The sequence below is a fragment of the Cyrtonyx montezumae genome, unplaced genomic scaffold (genome assembly GCF_038088225.1).
Source record: "Cyrtonyx montezumae isolate F1298 unplaced genomic scaffold, pur_monq_1.0 scaffold_8, whole genome shotgun sequence".
NCBI lineage: Eukaryota > Metazoa > Chordata > Aves > Galliformes > Odontophoridae > Cyrtonyx > Cyrtonyx montezumae.
The window spans coordinates 10291571-10309321 of NW_027072089.1; the positions used below are offsets into that span (position 1 = coordinate 10291571).

At 46.2% G+C, this 17751-nt stretch overlaps 1 protein-coding gene across 10 annotated transcripts in view; it reads left to right on the forward strand.

The window, feature by feature from the left end:
* Positions 1 to 8162: 8162 nt before the first annotated feature.
* Positions 8163 to 17751, forward strand: part of MTSS1 (MTSS I-BAR domain containing 1) — a 113692-nt gene continuing 104103 nt past the window's right edge. For all 10 annotated transcript variants that reach the window (XM_065752144.1, XM_065752147.1, XM_065752152.1 and 7 more), the window contains exon 1: positions 8163 to 8387. In XM_065752144.1, the coding sequence (XP_065608216.1) occupies positions 8316 to 8387 (72 nt within the window). In that variant the 5' untranslated portion in view covers positions 8163 to 8315. The remainder of the gene's footprint in view (positions 8388 to 17751) is intronic.

Genomic DNA, 17751 nt, shown 5'->3' on the forward strand with positions numbered 1-17751 from the left:
TTTTTTTTTGTTTGTTTGTTTGTTTTTGTTTTTTTTAATGACTATTTTTAATTCCTATCTAGTACAGACAGGCTGCCCAGAGAAGATGTGGTGCCCCATCCCTGGAGGTGCTCAAGGCCAGGGTGGATGGGGCCCTGGGCAGCCTGAGGTGGTGGGGGGGCAAATGTCCCATGGCAGGGGCTGGGGGTGGGTGGGCTTTGAGGTCTCTTCCAACTCAACCATTCTGTGACTCTATGGCTCCATACAGATGAGATGACAAGGGCAACTTCTCATTACCCAGCTGTACTTACCCATCAATAACATGAGACCACAGTGCAATGGCTGCTGCTAGAGATGCAGACTTGCCCCCACTCCACAGCTCCCGCTTTTGCTCACGTATCACCTCTCCCACACTCTGATATGAAGCGCATGGCGGGAACATCTGTGTGGGGAAAGGTGGCACACTTCTCCTGCGGACAGAGTGTGTTTGAAAAGTGGTGGGATTTCTGATATAGAGAAACAGTGAGACAGCAGGGAAGGACAGCAGAAAAGATCACTGGAGGAAAGTAATACACAGCTTAATGTTTTGCCCCTCTTTTTTTTCTTTTCTTTCTTTTTGATTTCCAAGGCAGGATATAGGGCAGAGCAGAGACCAGGGGGGCAAAACCCTGTCACCAAGCCAGCACTGCAGCGGTGCTGACAGTATCTAGGTCAGAATGCAGTGATTCTCTGCGGATGATGGACAGCTGCAGAGCTGAAGGCCAGCCCTGGCAGTGGTGCCAAGCACTCCTTTTCCATCCAAAGGGCACAAAATCCTTCCTCACCCATCCAGAATCACTGGGAGGGGACCCCATGCCATGGGCAGCAGAGCTGAACTAACTCCCATCACCGATCGCTGCTCCACAGAGCTGAGAAATCAGCGTTGCCATGGGATTTGGGTACAAAAAGCCAGAAGATCTGGATATCAACCAAGTGCCCAGCTACCAGGGTCCTAAAAACAAAACTGATGCTGAATCTCTCCTCTAAAAATGTCATGCTTTGCTTTCTCACAAAGGAGAACAATGTCAAATGTTACCCCATATCATTCTCGTATTTTGAATATCTGCACTTAGAAGTTTGTTTAGCTCAGGGCTTGTGCACTCAAACACCGATGTGCTTTTTCCAAACACCTTCAGTGGCCTAATGAAAGACAATGGCTCAGCAAACAACTGTACTGTCCTCAATGAGATACAGCTTTGGAAGCCAGCCCACCAACCATTCACAGATCATATATCACAATGATGACCACCCTCCTGCTACTGTGCCTCAGCCCAAAGGGACCAAAGCATTCCCTGTATGTCATCCCCTAGCACTGTAAGACTGGCAGCTGTCTCTCAAGATCTGTGCTAAGCCCTGGGTCTTCCTCAGAGATTGATTCATGCAGCCATGGCTTTCAACATCAGAAAAGACCATGAGATCACCCTGACTGGTTTCACACCAAGGTTCACACCAACTCATGCTTTGTTAAAGCACGTCCTTCAAAAAGATGACAGTCCCCTCTTGATTTGACAGCTGCAGAAATCAGAAGATCTGTATCTTCCCCATACTGACAGAAGTTTAGAAGGTCATTCATGAGGTTTATTCCCAGTTATTGAAAGCGCTAGGGGAATTTTCCTGTTTGTCTTGATTCTTGGCAGACAACAACATCTAATTTTGTGCTCCTGACCTAAGCTGTTAAACTGTGACACCAACCAGAAATCAGGCTGCCTTCCCAGCAAGGGATTTCTGTATATGAAATGCCCTATTATCAGGGATTTTGAGTAGCAATACCAAGAAAAGGAGAGTGACAAAAGAAATGTTCACACTTCTGGGCTGCTTCTGCAATTCTGGGGAAAGAGGGCTGCTATTAGCAAGTATTTGGGGTCAGGAACTGTCTATTATTTGTATTTCAGGCGATAGCTAACACATCGTAGGTGTTAATCTAATAATATGTACACTGTCTGATGCAGGATGCTTTGTCTGAACTAGACAGCCTAACACAGATCACTGCTTTGTCCTGCCATTGCAGAACTTACCAGAACAGCGTTTTTTCTATGAACATTTCTGCCTAAATCCTGCATGTTCTGATGCTGAGTGACTTCCCCTTCCAACTGGCATTGAGCAAAAAGATCTGGAGCATAAACCACGTGGTTTAGCGAGCACATTGTGCTCGTTGTAGGTGGGCACACACAGTGGTGCAGCAGCTGACAGGCCACCAGGACCTCACGCAGATCTCAGTTCTTCCCCTCAGTCCACAGCAATGCCCCCAAGATGCAATGCTGTTGTTCAGTACAGTGATGGTTGAACAAAGTCTGAATGATCCAAGCAGAGGCAGTTTTTGAAGATTATACAGTGCACATTTAATTAAATACATCCTTATTAGTAGCCCTGGTTAGGAAAAGACACGGCTTCTGCACCTTTTCAGCTTGCAGATGTGACGCACCAAAAAAATTCCCTTCCTGCTCTCAGCTCTGCAGAGCAAATATCCTCATTTGGAGCTTACAGAAAACAAGGTGAGGGAAGGATCTCCTCCATCTGTGTGTTTTGTGCCCGCCAAAGCTGCCCTTATCTACCTCCTGAGAAGACAGAAAAGAGCAATTTTATGGCCCAGATAGATCCTGGTGGAGTGGAGAGCATTGCACCGCACATGGTAAAACTGGTACAAAATGTTGCTAATCAAACACTTGGAAAGAAATGGAGAGAGAACAAAGCTGTCATTACCCACTATTTTGACAGCTGAATCTGGACTATTCATAGTAACACACCAAGTGTATCCATCCTATTGCAGTAACGAGTGACAGCCGACTACTCAACAATTAGGTTTTCCTTCTCCACCTCCAAAATTAAGGTCAAAACCTCTTCTATTTACTTTTGGGATGTGGTAAATTAGAGCTTTGGCTTCATTGCAAAAATTAATTAAAGGAGTCACACAATGGTACCATTCATTGCTGTTCTCGTCCCTCCCCGCAGTATGTCCTCATGTCAGCTCTCTTTGGTTTTAGTCCCAAATTCCAGTACGTGCCAGTCTGAATGCATTATTTGGGTAAGTAGGCTAGATTTTTCTTTTTGTCTATTGCCTTTGCTTCGTTGGAAGAGCTCCTCTTGTTTCTGATTCTTCTGTTTCTATTTTTTTTTTTTTGAGGAAACTACACGCTGCTAGCTCTCAGCCAGATCTTACCTACCAAATGCTTTTGCCCGTGGAGATGGCAGAAGTGGACTCACAGGGGAACCTTTACCTCATGATTTCTCTTCACTGACATCCCAGGTGTCTGGTTCTGTAAAAGAGGATTAGTGTTGAAGTTGTTTTTTTATCAGAATTTCAAAAAAATAAACACAGCTAAATAGGAAAAAAAAAAAATATTCAATACGTTTGTGGAGCTGGAAGTCTGCCCACTGAAATACGTTTTATTATTGTGTTTTTTTTTCAGAAGCATTTCTTTGTGAATGTAATGCTTGTTTTCAAAGCCGGATTTATGGAGTGGCAAAATAATGTTCTCTTTTATGGGAGGAAGTGTTGCATAACATTTCATATGACCACGTCCTGAGGTGGTTCAGCATGCTGTGCGTTCCGATAAACACTGACATCAGAGATTTCAGGAATACTGACCTACTAAAACATGAGGCTTGTTGAGAACTCTGATTTTTACCCTATCTAATGGCTAAAGCAAAAGGAGGAATGGCTGATTAAGGTTTGGGCTAATGCAGATGCAGGAGGTACAATACAGCAGGCAACTTTGGTACTTCTATGAGGTTCTACTGAAGTCAAAGCTGATGCTGCTAAGAAGAGGGGCACACAAACTGTTTGCAAAAATGACACCTATTATAGGCTTGTTTTCTTCAGAGTGCTTAATGCAAATGTAAATTTTTGTTTTTAAAACTCACTGCTTGCCTTCACAAGTGCACTGATGAAATTTAATCCAGACACCCAGAGCAGGGGCCCAGGGCCTTGTCCAGGTGGCTTTTGATCTCTATGGAGAAGACCCCACAGCCTCTCTGGACAGCCTGTACCAGTGCCCAGCCACCTGCACCACAGAAGTGCTTCTTGATGTTCAAGGGGAACCTCTTGTGTTCCAGTTTGTGCCGATGCCTCGTCCTGTGAGGGGTTTGAGATGGGCAGAAGGACATGGTAGGCCTACACATCTTTACTGAACCTATCAGCATGAGACAGCAAATGGTAGCAAGAACATTTCCGTTTTCCATTACCAAAGAATTAAAAACCCCACCAGTCTGTAATATCCAGGCAATGCTCTGAGTCTTATCTTTTGTGCCTTGTGAATAGAGACAGTGGTGGCATGGACTTCATTTTCCTATGTACTGGAGAGAAGGGAAGATAGATTTTAGTCCTTTAAAAAAAAAAGTCTCATCCTCAGTGTGCTCTGAATGAACTACATCCCATGTTGGATTTTGAAAATGTACCGTTTCATTGTGTTCTCTTTTTTTTCCTGTGAAAAGCTTACAGCCAAAAATGAGACCGCACTGATATTGTGCTGCAGAGCTGTTGCCTGTAGGTAGGCTTTAGATGGAGCTGTTCTGTGCAAATCAATCTGGGTAAAGCAATAGCAGCTGCTATTTTGCCAGCAAGCAGAAATGTTTGCAGAGGTACCCACACGACAGTTATGCTGCTCGATAATTTAAAAACAATTTGGAATGTAAAAATAATCTGAATAAAGTTAGAGAAACGAAATGTTATTTCTCATGTTTTGAAACCAGGGACCACGAACACCTGTTCCATAGCTCCCTAACCACACATACAAGCAGAGACTAATGAATCTTTTCTGAAGATAATATGGATTTCTCACTAGTGATAGGGAAGGTTTGTTATTGACTGTAATACCATTGGGATGGCGCGCTCACAATGGACTCCATTGGGTTCCCTCCATTTTTCCTCAGTTCTTTTTCCCATCCTTCTGGCTGTGTTGTCTGCCATCTTCCTTTTCCGTCGCAGTAGGCACTATGAAGTGTCCTCACCTGCTTGCATGAATAGAGCAGGATGGGATCCAGTGAGCACCTGGAGGGATGAAGGAAATCATGCCAGGGACTCAGTGCTGTGGAAGTGCTTGGGCTCATTTTCCTGAATTGATAAAAAGGAAAAACACCACTGTCCTTTGAAATATAAATGATTACCAGAAAGCCTCCATCAGGGACAGAATACTTGTTCCATACAAACATATACACTTGTTTTTCAAGCTTATGAACATATTTTAGGAAAGCTTCAGAACGAAAGATGATGTGGAAAAATAATGGAGTATTATACTATTAATTTGCATAAATTCTTAGAGAGATAATTCAATTAAATATTTCAGCCTTTAGCAACCAATTTTTTAAAATTGTATCTCTTTTTGAACTGTCAACCACTTGAAGGAACAGCCCTTGATTCTTTCTTGATTGTATGCAAGATGAGGCAATTTTTCCTTGGGGAATAACATTAGCTAAATTAGGAACACTGTAATTTAAAGGTGATTAAGTACCTTTTGTGATTGTTGTTCTATGACTTCAATCTGATAACGCTTAAGTGCATGTGTAATCTAGTTTTCTACAGGGCTGCTCACATTCAAGAACTAGTGGGCTTAAATCTTCATAAGAATAGGACTTAAATGAGCACCACGGTTACTTGTTCTTGTGCTGTTAACAAATTTTAAGGTTGACATGTGCTGGGGGTTGCCAGAAAGGAGGAACTCAGCCTTTCCACTGTCAAGAAGTGGAGTTGGCATTTGCCCATGCAACGTGATATTGTACAGGATGTCATCACCTGGAAATGAAACTATGCCCTGTAACGGGGGCTCCCGAGTACAGAAGCAGCCTTTGACCGTAATGAAGTTCTGCAAATAATGCCTGCAGGAAGTGATTTGCTATAAATCAGTCAAGCAGATCCCAGAAATAAGAAGACAGATGGTGACCTGACAGTACTGCAGCATCACCAGACTACTTCTTACTCGCACTTTAAACAAGTACTTGGGCTCATGTATCTGAAGAAAAATGCTCACTCTCTCAGCTGGCTGAAGCTGAATTGCCATCTTGTGGAAAATTCTATTGTTAAAAGTGACTAAAGGAAGAAGTAAGTTTAAAGTCTGAAGCTTCCTTTGCTGATAAAGAAAAGCTTCAGTCATTGCAACCTTATTTTGATGATTTTAAACTATATTTTCAGCTATTTAAACTATTATTTTTCAGCTGCTATGCTATGAACAAAAATCTGAAAATACAAAATGTACGGAATCAGTAAGTGACGTGTGCAATGAAAGTAATATTTGAAATGAAAATATAGTGAAATGAAACAATACAATTCTTCTGTCAGTGATGCTCCAGTTTGATTTCTTATCCTATGAAGGTACACTCTGTTGAAATCCTGATGGTTCCGTTTTTCTGGAACCATCACTTTCTGACAGACCCCTCCACTGGGAGCTCTCCACCCTACAGAGATGTTCAGGTCAGGAATTCAAGTTGCAGTGGTTTACCAAGGTTCTCGTCATAACTTTTCCCTTGCAAATTTGCAAAGTAAAAATAATTCCCTTACATAATGAGCCAGATTCTCCTGTTACAATTTACTGGAGATTGAAATGCTTACTTCATTTTTCTATTGCATACCTGCTTGCTGTTTCATCACTCTGTGGAGATTTGTTGCCGAGCACACTGCAGCCAGCACTGATTTATTAACAGAAGCACTAATGCACTCCTTGAGAAACAACCTTTCCTTTACAGAAGGGGATTTCTCTCCATCCTGTCCCATACGCACTGTGCATTCTGCAACCTGTCAGCCCTTTACTTTGCAAATCCTGTCTGCTATTTTTCATCATTGCTAAATTAACACACAGGTTGTAATCCATTCCTTGCATGGCCTAAATCCAGACTGAAGTGAAGCAAAACATGATGGTGTTCTGCACTGCTTACTCTCAGATGAGGACTAAGTAGGTTATATGTAATAATAGTAGTAATTGATAAATAGTTTTAATATATTTTTCTTTCCATCTCAGCTACTGATTGTGTGTGTACCGCCATGTGCAAGCATAGGAGGAGATAAAAACAAACACCTAAAGATCACAGGATAACAGAATCACAGGATGGCTTGGGATGGAAGGGGTCACAAAGCCCACCTTGCCCCAACCCCTGCCAAGGGCAGAGCTGCCCCCCACCAGCTCAGGCTGCCCAGGGCCCCATCCAACCCAGCCCTGAGTACCTCCAGGGATGGGTCACCCACAGGTCCTTGTGTGTCTCTTCCACCTCGGGATAATCCATGCTTTTATGGTTAATTTCAGAGCTCAGAAGTCACACGGCTCTGGGTACACAGTTGTACGCCTCCAGCACCATTACACATGTACTTGCAGGCCCCTAGTCTGGATGTGTCTATAGAGAATTTTAACCTCAGTATTTTCCAAAAGCATTTGCTGGTGTGTTCTCTGAGGATGTTTAGCTGCTATTTGAGGTGGGCCTGCGCAGAGCCAGGAGTCGGACTCTATCCTTATGGGTCCCTTCCAACTCTGGGTACCGTATGATTCCATCATTTCCTGCCCAGGTAGGCAGCCTGCTGGCATTTTTCACCTGAAACAACGTAACGTCACTCAATTACACCCAGTAACAGCAGGGAAGCAGTCCCAGCCCAGTGTCCCAGCCCAGCTGGAGGCACTGCTGGCTCTCGGGGGCAAACCTGGCGGCAGCGGGACTCGAACCCGTGGTGCCAGCGGTGCCCGCGGCGCGCAGCTCGGGCCGAGCCGTGACGCAGCGGGGCGGGGTCGGGCTGCGGAGCAGCGGCGGCGGGAGGAGGAGGAGCAGCGGCAGTGCTCGGGCGGATCCGCCGCCGGGGATCGCCGGGCGTTGTAGGGCGGGCGGGCAGCGGGTCGGGGCGGCAGCGTTGTCCCCGCTCGGTGCTGCGTTGCGAGCTTTCAGGCACAGCACGCGGTGCCGTGTCTTTCCATAGACGAACCCAATCGGTCGTTTTGTTTTTTATCGTTTGGCGCTCCTCCTGCAGCGCCCACCGGTCCCACAGCGATGGGCTGCGGTGCTGCCCGGGCTCGGGAGGGCAGCGCGGTGCGGGGCTGCGCGGAGCTCCGCTGTGGGGCCACGCGTTGCGCGTAGCGCATTCCGCGCTCCTTCCTTTTTTTCTTTTTTTTTTTTCTTTTTTTTTTTTCTTTTCCCCTCATTTTTTTTTTACATTTTTAGAGGCAGTCGTTTCGAGGCGGAGAGGAGCTGTTGATTTTTTTTGCCCGTCTGCCCCCGTGCGCGGGTGTGGCGGTGCGGTGGGAGCGAGGGTCTCGTTTGTCCGCAGCCGAGCAGCGGAACCGCAGCGCCGTGCGCGTCCTCCTCCTGCCGTGTGCCGGCCGAGGAAAATGGAGGCGGTGATCGAGAAGGAATGTAGCGCGCTCGGAGGGCTCTTCCAGACCATCATCAGCGACATGAAGGTAAGCGCCGGGGTCAGGTGAGCCCGGGGCACTGCCCGGGGAAGCGCACGGCAGCGGGGAGCTGCGCGGGGCTCGGGCGGCCCCAGGAGCGCGCTCCGTCCCTCCCTCCATCCCCATCCCACGGTGTGCTGTTACCACGCAGCAGGGACAGCGTTTTCCGAACCTGTCCGGTGTTTGTTTTTTTTTTCCTTTCCTTTTACATATACACGCATATATATATTTCGCTTTCCCTCCTCCGCCTTCTTTTCCTTTCCGTTAGCGTCTCGTTTCTTTTTTGGTGCTGCTTGCAGCGAGGCGGGTGCCAGCCCTGGGTGGGGCTGGGGAGGGCATGGAGGGATTCCTGGTGAGCGCAGTAAGGGAACCTCAGCCTGGAGATGCTCGAAGTTGGCTGTGGTTCCGCTGCCTCGCTCTGTGGTGTCATTTTCCACGCTCAGAGCGTGGCTTGGGTTGGAGAAGACCTCCATGGAGATCACCTATTTCCAGCTCCCCGTGTATCCACATGGAGGGAGCGATAGCTGCTTTCTGTGCGAGTTCCCCGGTCTCTCCCAGCCGCATGCACGAACCTTGCCCTCAAAGGGTCCCTTGGAGAGCAGCTCCGAATTCCCCGTTGGCATTCGTGCAGCCTTCACTTCTGCCTCCCGCCCTTTGCTGGTGGCGGTGAATAGCGTGTGCCGGCCGTGCCTCCATCAGCCCTGTGCTGCAGAACATTGCAGGCAAGGACAGGCTGTGTGCCTCCGGGCCCCGCAGAGGACGCGAGGTCTGCAGAACCGGAGGGGTGGGAGCACCCATGGGTGCTTGAATGGGTGCAGGGCATCCTCAGCCGGGGCTGGAGGAGGATGAGGTCTGCTCCTGGACGTGAGCGAACGGCTTCCAGTGTATTTCAGGGGAGGAGAAGCCGCTTGCGTTTTTTTTGGCAAGGGTTCAGGTGCGCTTTCCTGGGAACAGATCCTGGGAGACATTTAATTAAAGCGTGGCTCGCTGAGAGCTGCCGGATTGCGGGGAGGAGGAGGAGGAGGCGTGCGTGCATCTGACGAGACAATGCAGCAGTCCTGCCGCCCGTGGCCCCGCTGCTGCTTCAGAACAGCTCCTCTCCAACGTAAATCCGCAAACCCCACCCTGGGCAGGGTGCTCACAAATCCCGGGATCGGGTGGAGTGGGCTCTGCAGGGGACGTGCGGGAGCTTTCTGTTGTGACCTGGGGCACGAGGCACGGTGATGCTTTCCGTGAGCGACGCACTTCCATTTTTGATGCTCTAAAAGCAAATAGACGTTGGCTGTTACTTGCATGGGAATGAGAGCTGTCTCTCAGAAACACGTTGACATGAGCGTATGGAGATGGGGGCAGGTGTGAGTTTTGATTTTAATCCACCACGGTAGTGGAACCTGTTTGGTGAACTGGAAATTACTGAGGAGGAAGGTTTGGGAAAAATCGCAGTGCATCTTCAGCAGGGTGGTTAATGAATCCGTTCATTATTGAGCGTGAGTTGCACAGATAGTTGGTACCTGTGCTTCAGAGCGGTGAGATGCAGTCAGGCTCGCTGTGGATTGTGCGCCAAGAATCATGACAGTTTCTCAGAGGGGGGAAAAAAAAATAAATCAGCTATTTTTGACGGCGAAGCAGAGCCTTGCAGCTAATCGTACCTTTAGTAGTAGAGTGGAAATTAGCATTTGAAGTGCTGCTTCATGCAGTCGGGGCTGTGTAGGCAGGCTTCTGGCAGAACCTTGGAGATGTTGCGTGGGGGTCTGCCCACGCACTCCCAGTGTGCTATCTACGTCTTCTTTCTCATTACAGGCAGAGATCAAGGCCCCAAATGCCCCGCAGTGCTGAGGGATTTGCTGCAGCATCCGCCTTTTTTAACTCAATAATTTGCAGGTTCTTTTTATCGTGTGTATTGCTCTGCCTTCATCTTGGCTGTGATTACAGCGGGGTTAATCAACACCACAGTGAGAGCGCTCTGAAGTTGTGCCAGTGGCTGCAGATAGGTGGTGCAGCCATGGCAGTGAGCACGTGGTGCGTACGGGCTGATTTTTAATTTCTGTCTTTGTTCACACTGATAGTCAGCTAGCTCAGGTGTACTTAACGTGATTGCTTGTGTCCGTTTGTCTCAGTGCTGTGTTAACTTTCGAAGTTAATGAGGCCTCTGCAGGCCAGTGTGAGTGATGTGTCACATTTTTTGATAGTGGGTTTATCGCATGTTGGCTGAGTTATCTGCCTTCCATGTTTTCTCCAGAAACTCCAGTTTTTTTCTCTGCCTTCTCCCAGAAACAGTTTTGTGCTAAATACTCAACCAAACAAGCTCCAAATTAATAATGAGCAAAGCTATGTCACTTTGAGAAGTTAAACACATCCAATAAATGTAACGAATAAATATAACAAATAAAACGAACACCTCACACAGCATTTTAATGCCCATAGGATGGGTTAGAAAGGGCCCCAGAGCCCACACAGCCTCATCCTCTGCCATGGGCTGGCTGCCCCACCAGCTCAGGCCCTTCCAACCTGGTCCTGAGTACCTCCAGGGATGGGGTACCCACAGCTTTCTGGCAGCCTGTGCCAGTGCCTCGCTGTCCTCTGAGTGAAGAATTTTCTTTTAATGTCTAACCTGACGTGTGGAACTTCAGTGCTGTGATGCGGGGAGTCCGTGCTTTCCATGCAAAAAGAGGGTCGTGTTTGTTGAGTAGTACGTAAGCATACGTGGTAATGGAGCTGGTTGTGGAAGGTCTACAATGGGAATTGTACTCAGCCATTGTGTTTGAGAACTCAGTTCTTGCATTTCAAGGCCAGATTAGAGAATTCTAAAATGGGAAAATCCTGCCCATCCCATCCCTAAGTTTTTTGTCCATTGTCAACAGCCTCGGCGTGTCCTGTGATGCATCACTGAGTATGTGGCACTTAGAATTTGTCGTAATCTTCTGAATGATCTCTTTCCAAGTGATGGAAGTTTGTAAAAGAAAAAATAAAGCGTATCCTCTCTGAAGAATAGTTCTGTGTGCAGCGTTCAAGTGCTGGGCTGTTTCATTTTGAACACGACGTACTTTCTGAGGCTCCCTGTGGGAAGAGAGCATTTGATCTGAGTGGTTTGTAACTCATTTCTGACAATTGAGAAATGAGATGCTGTAATGTGCAGTTAATTTCAATATTTCTTGTAGTGCAAAGCAAATCTCTGCAGATAATTTTTGGGAGGGCTTGTTGTGTAAGGGTTTCAAAAGATGTTGTTTTCTCATGCAGAGAGTATTCTCTTTAATGCTATTTTTCGTTCTGAGTCCTAATTTTATGTTTCTTTTAATCACAGTGGAAAAAGGGGAACAAAAAAAGACTGAAATCAGCAGTGTTTACAGCTCATTGCTTGATGCCAGTTCTTCTCCTTTCACGTGTTCTTCATTTGTCTTCTCTCTGTTGCCAGCAGGTGTTTTGGTAGGCAGGGCTTGCAGCACCCAGCACTATGGGGTAGGCATGGGGGGAGGATAGATAAAGAGCAGTTGGACCAGTGCTGGTTGTCCATGAGTTCAGCTGAGAGTCTGCTGAATTCTGTGGTTCGGGTGAGGCTCAGCCACCTCCCCGTATGCAGTGGGTGTGCAGCAATGAGGAGGATTGTAAACTGTGAACAAAATAGCAGAATCACAGAGCTGTAGGGGTCGGAAGGGACCTCTAGAGATCATTGAGTCCACCCCCCTGCCAAAGCAGGCTCTTTTAGCAGCAGCTTCTACTGTAATGCTATAAAAGAAGTGACCATTCCCCTTCCCCCCAGTGGATCCTTGGGATGGGAAGGCAGTATCCCTTTGCCTTCAGCCACACAAATTTCCTGCCCGTGTTTTCCACCCGAGGAGAAAGAAGTGAGCATATGGGCATGAGAAATATTTATTTATTTATTTATTTTGCAGCCTCTTATCGGCGATTAGGATGTGAGTGGTGAGAAGCAGCATTTTAATCTTGCTTTTTGTGGAAGATGGAGCCAGGGGTGGTCATGTCGAGGATTAAGAACCATTTGTTAAGCAGGCATGTTTTGCTTGCAAGGGGTGGATGGCATTGTGCTGCTCACATCAGTAATATAAACTGAGTCACAAAAATATTTGCTGGAACAGATAGAAAGGCTGAGGTGGTGCCTGTGACAAGTGCAGCTGCCGGGCCCTCTGCATCCCTATCCGAGGGGCAGCCTGTGTGTACAGGGAGCTGGCAGAGCTGCTGCCATTGATGCAGAGTGATTTGACAGCACTGCAGCTGGGCTGTATTTGAAGCCCAGGCTCTCTGTGGAGCTGAGGAATGTTCAGTTTAATGACTTGAAGGTCTAGTTTCAGTCCAGCTGTCGGGTATGGTAACTGCTCTAGGGAGAGCAGAAAAAGTGGAACGTGCCGCATGCAGGTGGGGCTGGGAGGGGAACCCCTCTGTTCTCCCTTTGCCACATACACTTTGTGGCACTGGCACATCCCTGGCACAACAATCTTAGGGCGATCTAAATCTATTCTAAACCCAGAAAACAGATGTTTCTCCCTCTTCCCAAAAAGCGTGACGTGAGTTCATTTCCCCTGTACAGCTTCAGTTTTTCTCCCCATTTTTTTTTGTTCTTAGAGATTCCACCAGCACAGCACATGGTGCTGAGCTGTTGCACTGATTTCTTACATTCACACTGATTTCCTACCCTGCTGTCTGCAAACCACCTGCTGCCCCACACCGTCAGTTTCTTGCACTGGAATTCTGGGCCTTTCTGAAGCAGCTGCAGCATCTTTCTCTAAATATCTCTATGGGGGAGGCAGGGGTGTGGAGGTTTGGCTGAATGAATGCTGGTGCAGGAGAGCACTGCTGCATGCCTGCTTCAGTCCTGGGGCTCAGACAGCATGGCATGTCTGGGAACTTACTAGCAAAGCATTTATTATTATTAGGGACACATTCTTAGTTCACATATACCTGTATGAGTGCTAACAATGCATACAGCTGCCGAGCATTTGCTACATAAACGTGTCCAGGGTGGGCTTGTTCTGGGGCACACCGAAGGCAGGGATTTGTAATGCCTTTTAGAAGTAGTACTTTTGGATCTGTTGGCATGCCAAGGGCTGTGTGATAGAGCTTGCCGTGCTGGAAACGTGGAAGGATTTGTGCAGTGCTGCATGAAAAACAATTGACTGAACAAATGTTGGAGGACAAGAAGTCTGTAATTACAGACTCAGCACTGGTTAATACCTAACCAAGGGTGATAGTTGGGAGAGTTTGCTGCTTCCTTCCTCAGTTTTGTGCACGCTGTGTTGTAAAAAAAATAAAAATAAAAAAAAATACACCACTACCTTCCTTATATATTTTTTGTGATGTGTTTTTAAGGATACAGTAGTTGCTGCAGTTAGTGGAGTTCCTGTGTACCTGTAATTAGCTTATTCTGCTTATTACCTTCTGAGATACATCTTTGACTTTCATGGTCTACGTGTGTGTAACGTTGAAGATGAGCAGAAAGCACTCAGTCACAGAGCAGGGTAGGATATGTGGCTGAAGAGGTGAGCTGGTCTGCATCAGAGCACATGAACATGGGTGCTAAGGGGCATTTGCCTCTTCAGGTGTTGGTTTTCCAGCTCCAGATGATGTCTGCCTTGGTGCTGTAAGATGCTGAGTGCTGCCCCATTCACTGCTATCTCTGCTGACCTTTAAGGGCGGTAATTGACTTCTTCCTGCTGAGCTGTGAGGTAGCCTGACTGCTGAGATGTTTGCAAGGACAGGAGACAAAATGTCTGGTAGCCTTGTGGTTAGACCATGGCAGTTCTCATCTTCAAAGTGCTGTGAAAGCATGTGATTTAGCTCCCACAGAATGGCTTCCATTTTACGGGATGGCTGCAGGTTCCACGACTGCTGCTCCTTTCCCCTAGGACATGAAGAAATTGAGGGCATGTGGAGCATGGAGTTAATGAGGGGATGGCTTTATAAGCTCCTTGTATGTTACACGTATTGCTATGCACATCCACACCACGCACACCATTTATCTTCGTTGCTGCTGTTTCCCCTGTGATAACCCAATGTTGCAGGCAGAACAGATGACTTCTATGAATGAATGATCAGCTCTCAACACAAGTTGTGCTCTTCCGTAGCTGAAATTAAGGGCTGTCTGTTCCTTAGTGGAGTGGTATGACTGAAGCATCTTACCCACAGGGTGATAGTGATAAAGACAGTGAAGAATCTGGCGATCTGTCTAGCAAAACTCTACATGAGCTCCGTATTTCTTTGCAGCTCTAGCCAACAAAAGTAGGTGTACAAACAGCATTTAAGAAATCACCTTGGATGTTTTTAAGAAGTGATCTTGCAGGAACAGACCTGTGAATGCTGGTTCTGTTGGTGTACACAATGCTAGTGACAAGCGTGTACCTAGTAAAGTCCAGTTCATGGTGTAAAGGGGTTCATTCTTTTGTTCCAACTTGTGCCTTCCACATAAACTGCCACCCCACTTCTTGACCAAGCAGAACTCTTTTTGCCATATACATGTATGCTTTGTAATATCACTGAAGGCCTGTGGTGATTTAATAGATAGAACATATGGGACTTTATTAATAAAACTGTTTGTGATAAGGTACCTCCTAACAAAATTGCTCATGATCAAACCTAAGTAACTTGGAGCTTGGAAGTGATAATTATTTTTCTGATGAATGAAATGAAGACAGAATACCTGGGGATGAGTGTGGTTGCACTTCATTCATCGTGGATCTAGCTAGGCACTAAAAACTGCTCCGTGGCTTTTGCCTTTCTCCTGGTGCAGTACATCTGTGTTCAGTTTTGATGCATGTCAGAATCTGTTGCCAGAATACTGATGCTTCTAGTGTCCTGGAGATTGTTTTGACTGCCTGTGTGACGGCAGCTGTGCTGAGATTGAGCAACGAATGCTCAGAAATAAGGGTTTCTCCTGCTTCATGGGTGAGCTGGGAAGAGGTGATGAAAGCCCATCCGTGGTGTTAGCAGCACAGGGCTGTTGGCTCTGCTGCAAGACTGTCCTGTGTAGGCATTAACTCATTCAAGTTAATGCCTCTTGATGTTTTAATTACCTTAGTTTTGATCCAGCTGAAATATTGTGGGTTTAGAAAATAGCTGCCCAGTACGCAGAGTGGCCGCTTAATGATTCAGTGGATGAAAGGCAGTATTGATGAGTCTCTGCGGAGAGATCTGCTATTCATGCTTGCAAACTTGTTTAGACCTGCGGGGAGGAGCATGGAACTAAATGCTTCCTCTGGAAGACTACTTAATGTCTAGCTCTTTTAATGCAGCATGGGATAAAAGGTTCTTCTTGAGAAGCTGTGGTTGGTTGGCTCTCTACTCTTGTGAATAACTTCCTGTGTTTAGAGAGGGAGAGACCATATGTTTATGTATGATATATTTTCTCACAGTGCAAGTATAACTTTTTTGTTTGCTAGTCACTCAATCTACTTGGACTTAAACTCCAATGTGTTTGCTTTGGAGCTGGGTTTCTTCATCTTACAAACTGTGCAAGTGGGCTGCAGGTGGCCTGGATGTGTTGTGGACTTCATTGATGTAACAAAGAGTCACACAAGAGGTTGAGGCACCATCCCTAGCGCTGTTCAAGAAGCGTTTAGATGAGGTGCTAAAGGATTTAATTTAGTAGTTGGGTAGAGATAGTGATAGGAGGATGGTTGGACTAGATGATCTTATAGGTCCTTTCCAACCTTATGAACTTATGAACTTATAAGAGGCAAGCCAGGATGTGATGCTGCAGTGGGGGAGCTGAGTTTGCAGGGGCCCTCACACTGCTCCAAACCAAAGTCAAACCATGGGCAGTGGTGTCAATTTAAATATGGGCTAGTGGGTGCAGGTTTTGTCATAATACAAATTAAAGGCTTTAGAGCTCTAGCAGCAGTCATACCTGACTTGAGTTCCCTTCTCTGTAAATGATTAGTGAGGTCTGCTCAGTGTCTGTGCTCTTGCTAAGTGGTGCTGTGCTGAGGGATCTTGGAATTCTTCAGAATTTTCAAGTGGTTTGGGGAATGCAGAAATCACTGATGGCACTGAACTTTTTCCCAGTGGGGTGAATGTCCTCTTCTGGAGTTTCCCAATTTGATTTTTTGTCTTGACTTTATTGAGGTACAGTACCGTGACCCTTACCCTAAAGTAGCTTTTAATCCAGTGTCCTGATGCTGTGTTTGACTGAAAACCAAACAGTTGTGAAGACATGGAACAAATGGCTCCATGATGCGTAGAAGAAATCTCTAGTTGATCGCTTTTTTAATACCATATGAGGTTTCTTCAATACTGTTTTGTTGCATAATCTGTAGAGTTGTGGTAATATATAGCCTTGTGAGAACAGAGCTTGGCATGTTCATTATACTGAGCACCCTGATGGAAACTCATTTCCAGCCCCCACCCATAACATGAACAAGTGGTGGAGATAATGGAAATGGAGGCATGGAGACAGCACTTTGATTTTAATTGCCCCTGCTTTCAGTTCCTGGAGGGTAGTTACAGGTTAAATGACGTTGTAACCTGATCTTTGATATGCTTTTACTTTCACTTGTGTGTGCAGTAATCTTTCAGACACCGTGTTTGTACCTGTGTCCTCCCTCCAGTCAGCAACGCACGTATTTGGCTTGTGTTATGAAATCTGTGAAGTTCATGCCCTCTGCTGTTGCTGACACTCCATTCCTGGCTGAGCAAGTGCTCTGCACAGGTCGATCCCCCCTTACTGCTACAAGTTCCCCTGTGCATGGCAGTATCTTTAGGTTAGAAAGACAGAAGGGACTTCCCAGACTTGCAGCCCCTTCTCTTGCTTTGTTGGAGCCCTCAGTTTTCCTAGACCTCTGTGTGAGTTTGTTACTCTTTCATAAGGAATTCTAGTGAATAGAAGCTCTGTGCCCTTCCAGAGTTGCATGTTTTCACTGTTCTTACAGCTGGAGGAATTGTCCAACCTGCAGCATCTGTGCTGCAAGTATGACTGGCTGTTTTTGACCTTCCCCTCTGGAAAACAGCCAGTGGCATCACCAGGCAGTGGGCTGCTTTTGAAACCAGTACTGGGGCTTTGTTGGCTCAGTTCTGATTTCGAATTTAAGGTATATCTGAAATGAGGTAAGTGAAAGAAGAGCAATCTTGGAGTAGGATTGTGCACTACTGCATCTTCATCTGATTCTCTATAAAAAACGAAATCACTCTCACCAGCGAAATTCAAGTTTCAGTTTGTTGGAAGATTGAGGGTGCTTTGGTGAATGGTTGGAAAAACAGATGTAACTTAAAAACCTTCATAAGACAGGTTCTTGAACTGCAAATTTTTTTGACCTAAAAAGAGGAAAAGCCTACAAGCAGAAATGTTATGGATGGGGAAGAGTCATTAGGAACTTCATGTAAGATGGTAAGTCTCATCTCAGCTGTGTTTTGCAAGAGCTTTGTACTTATT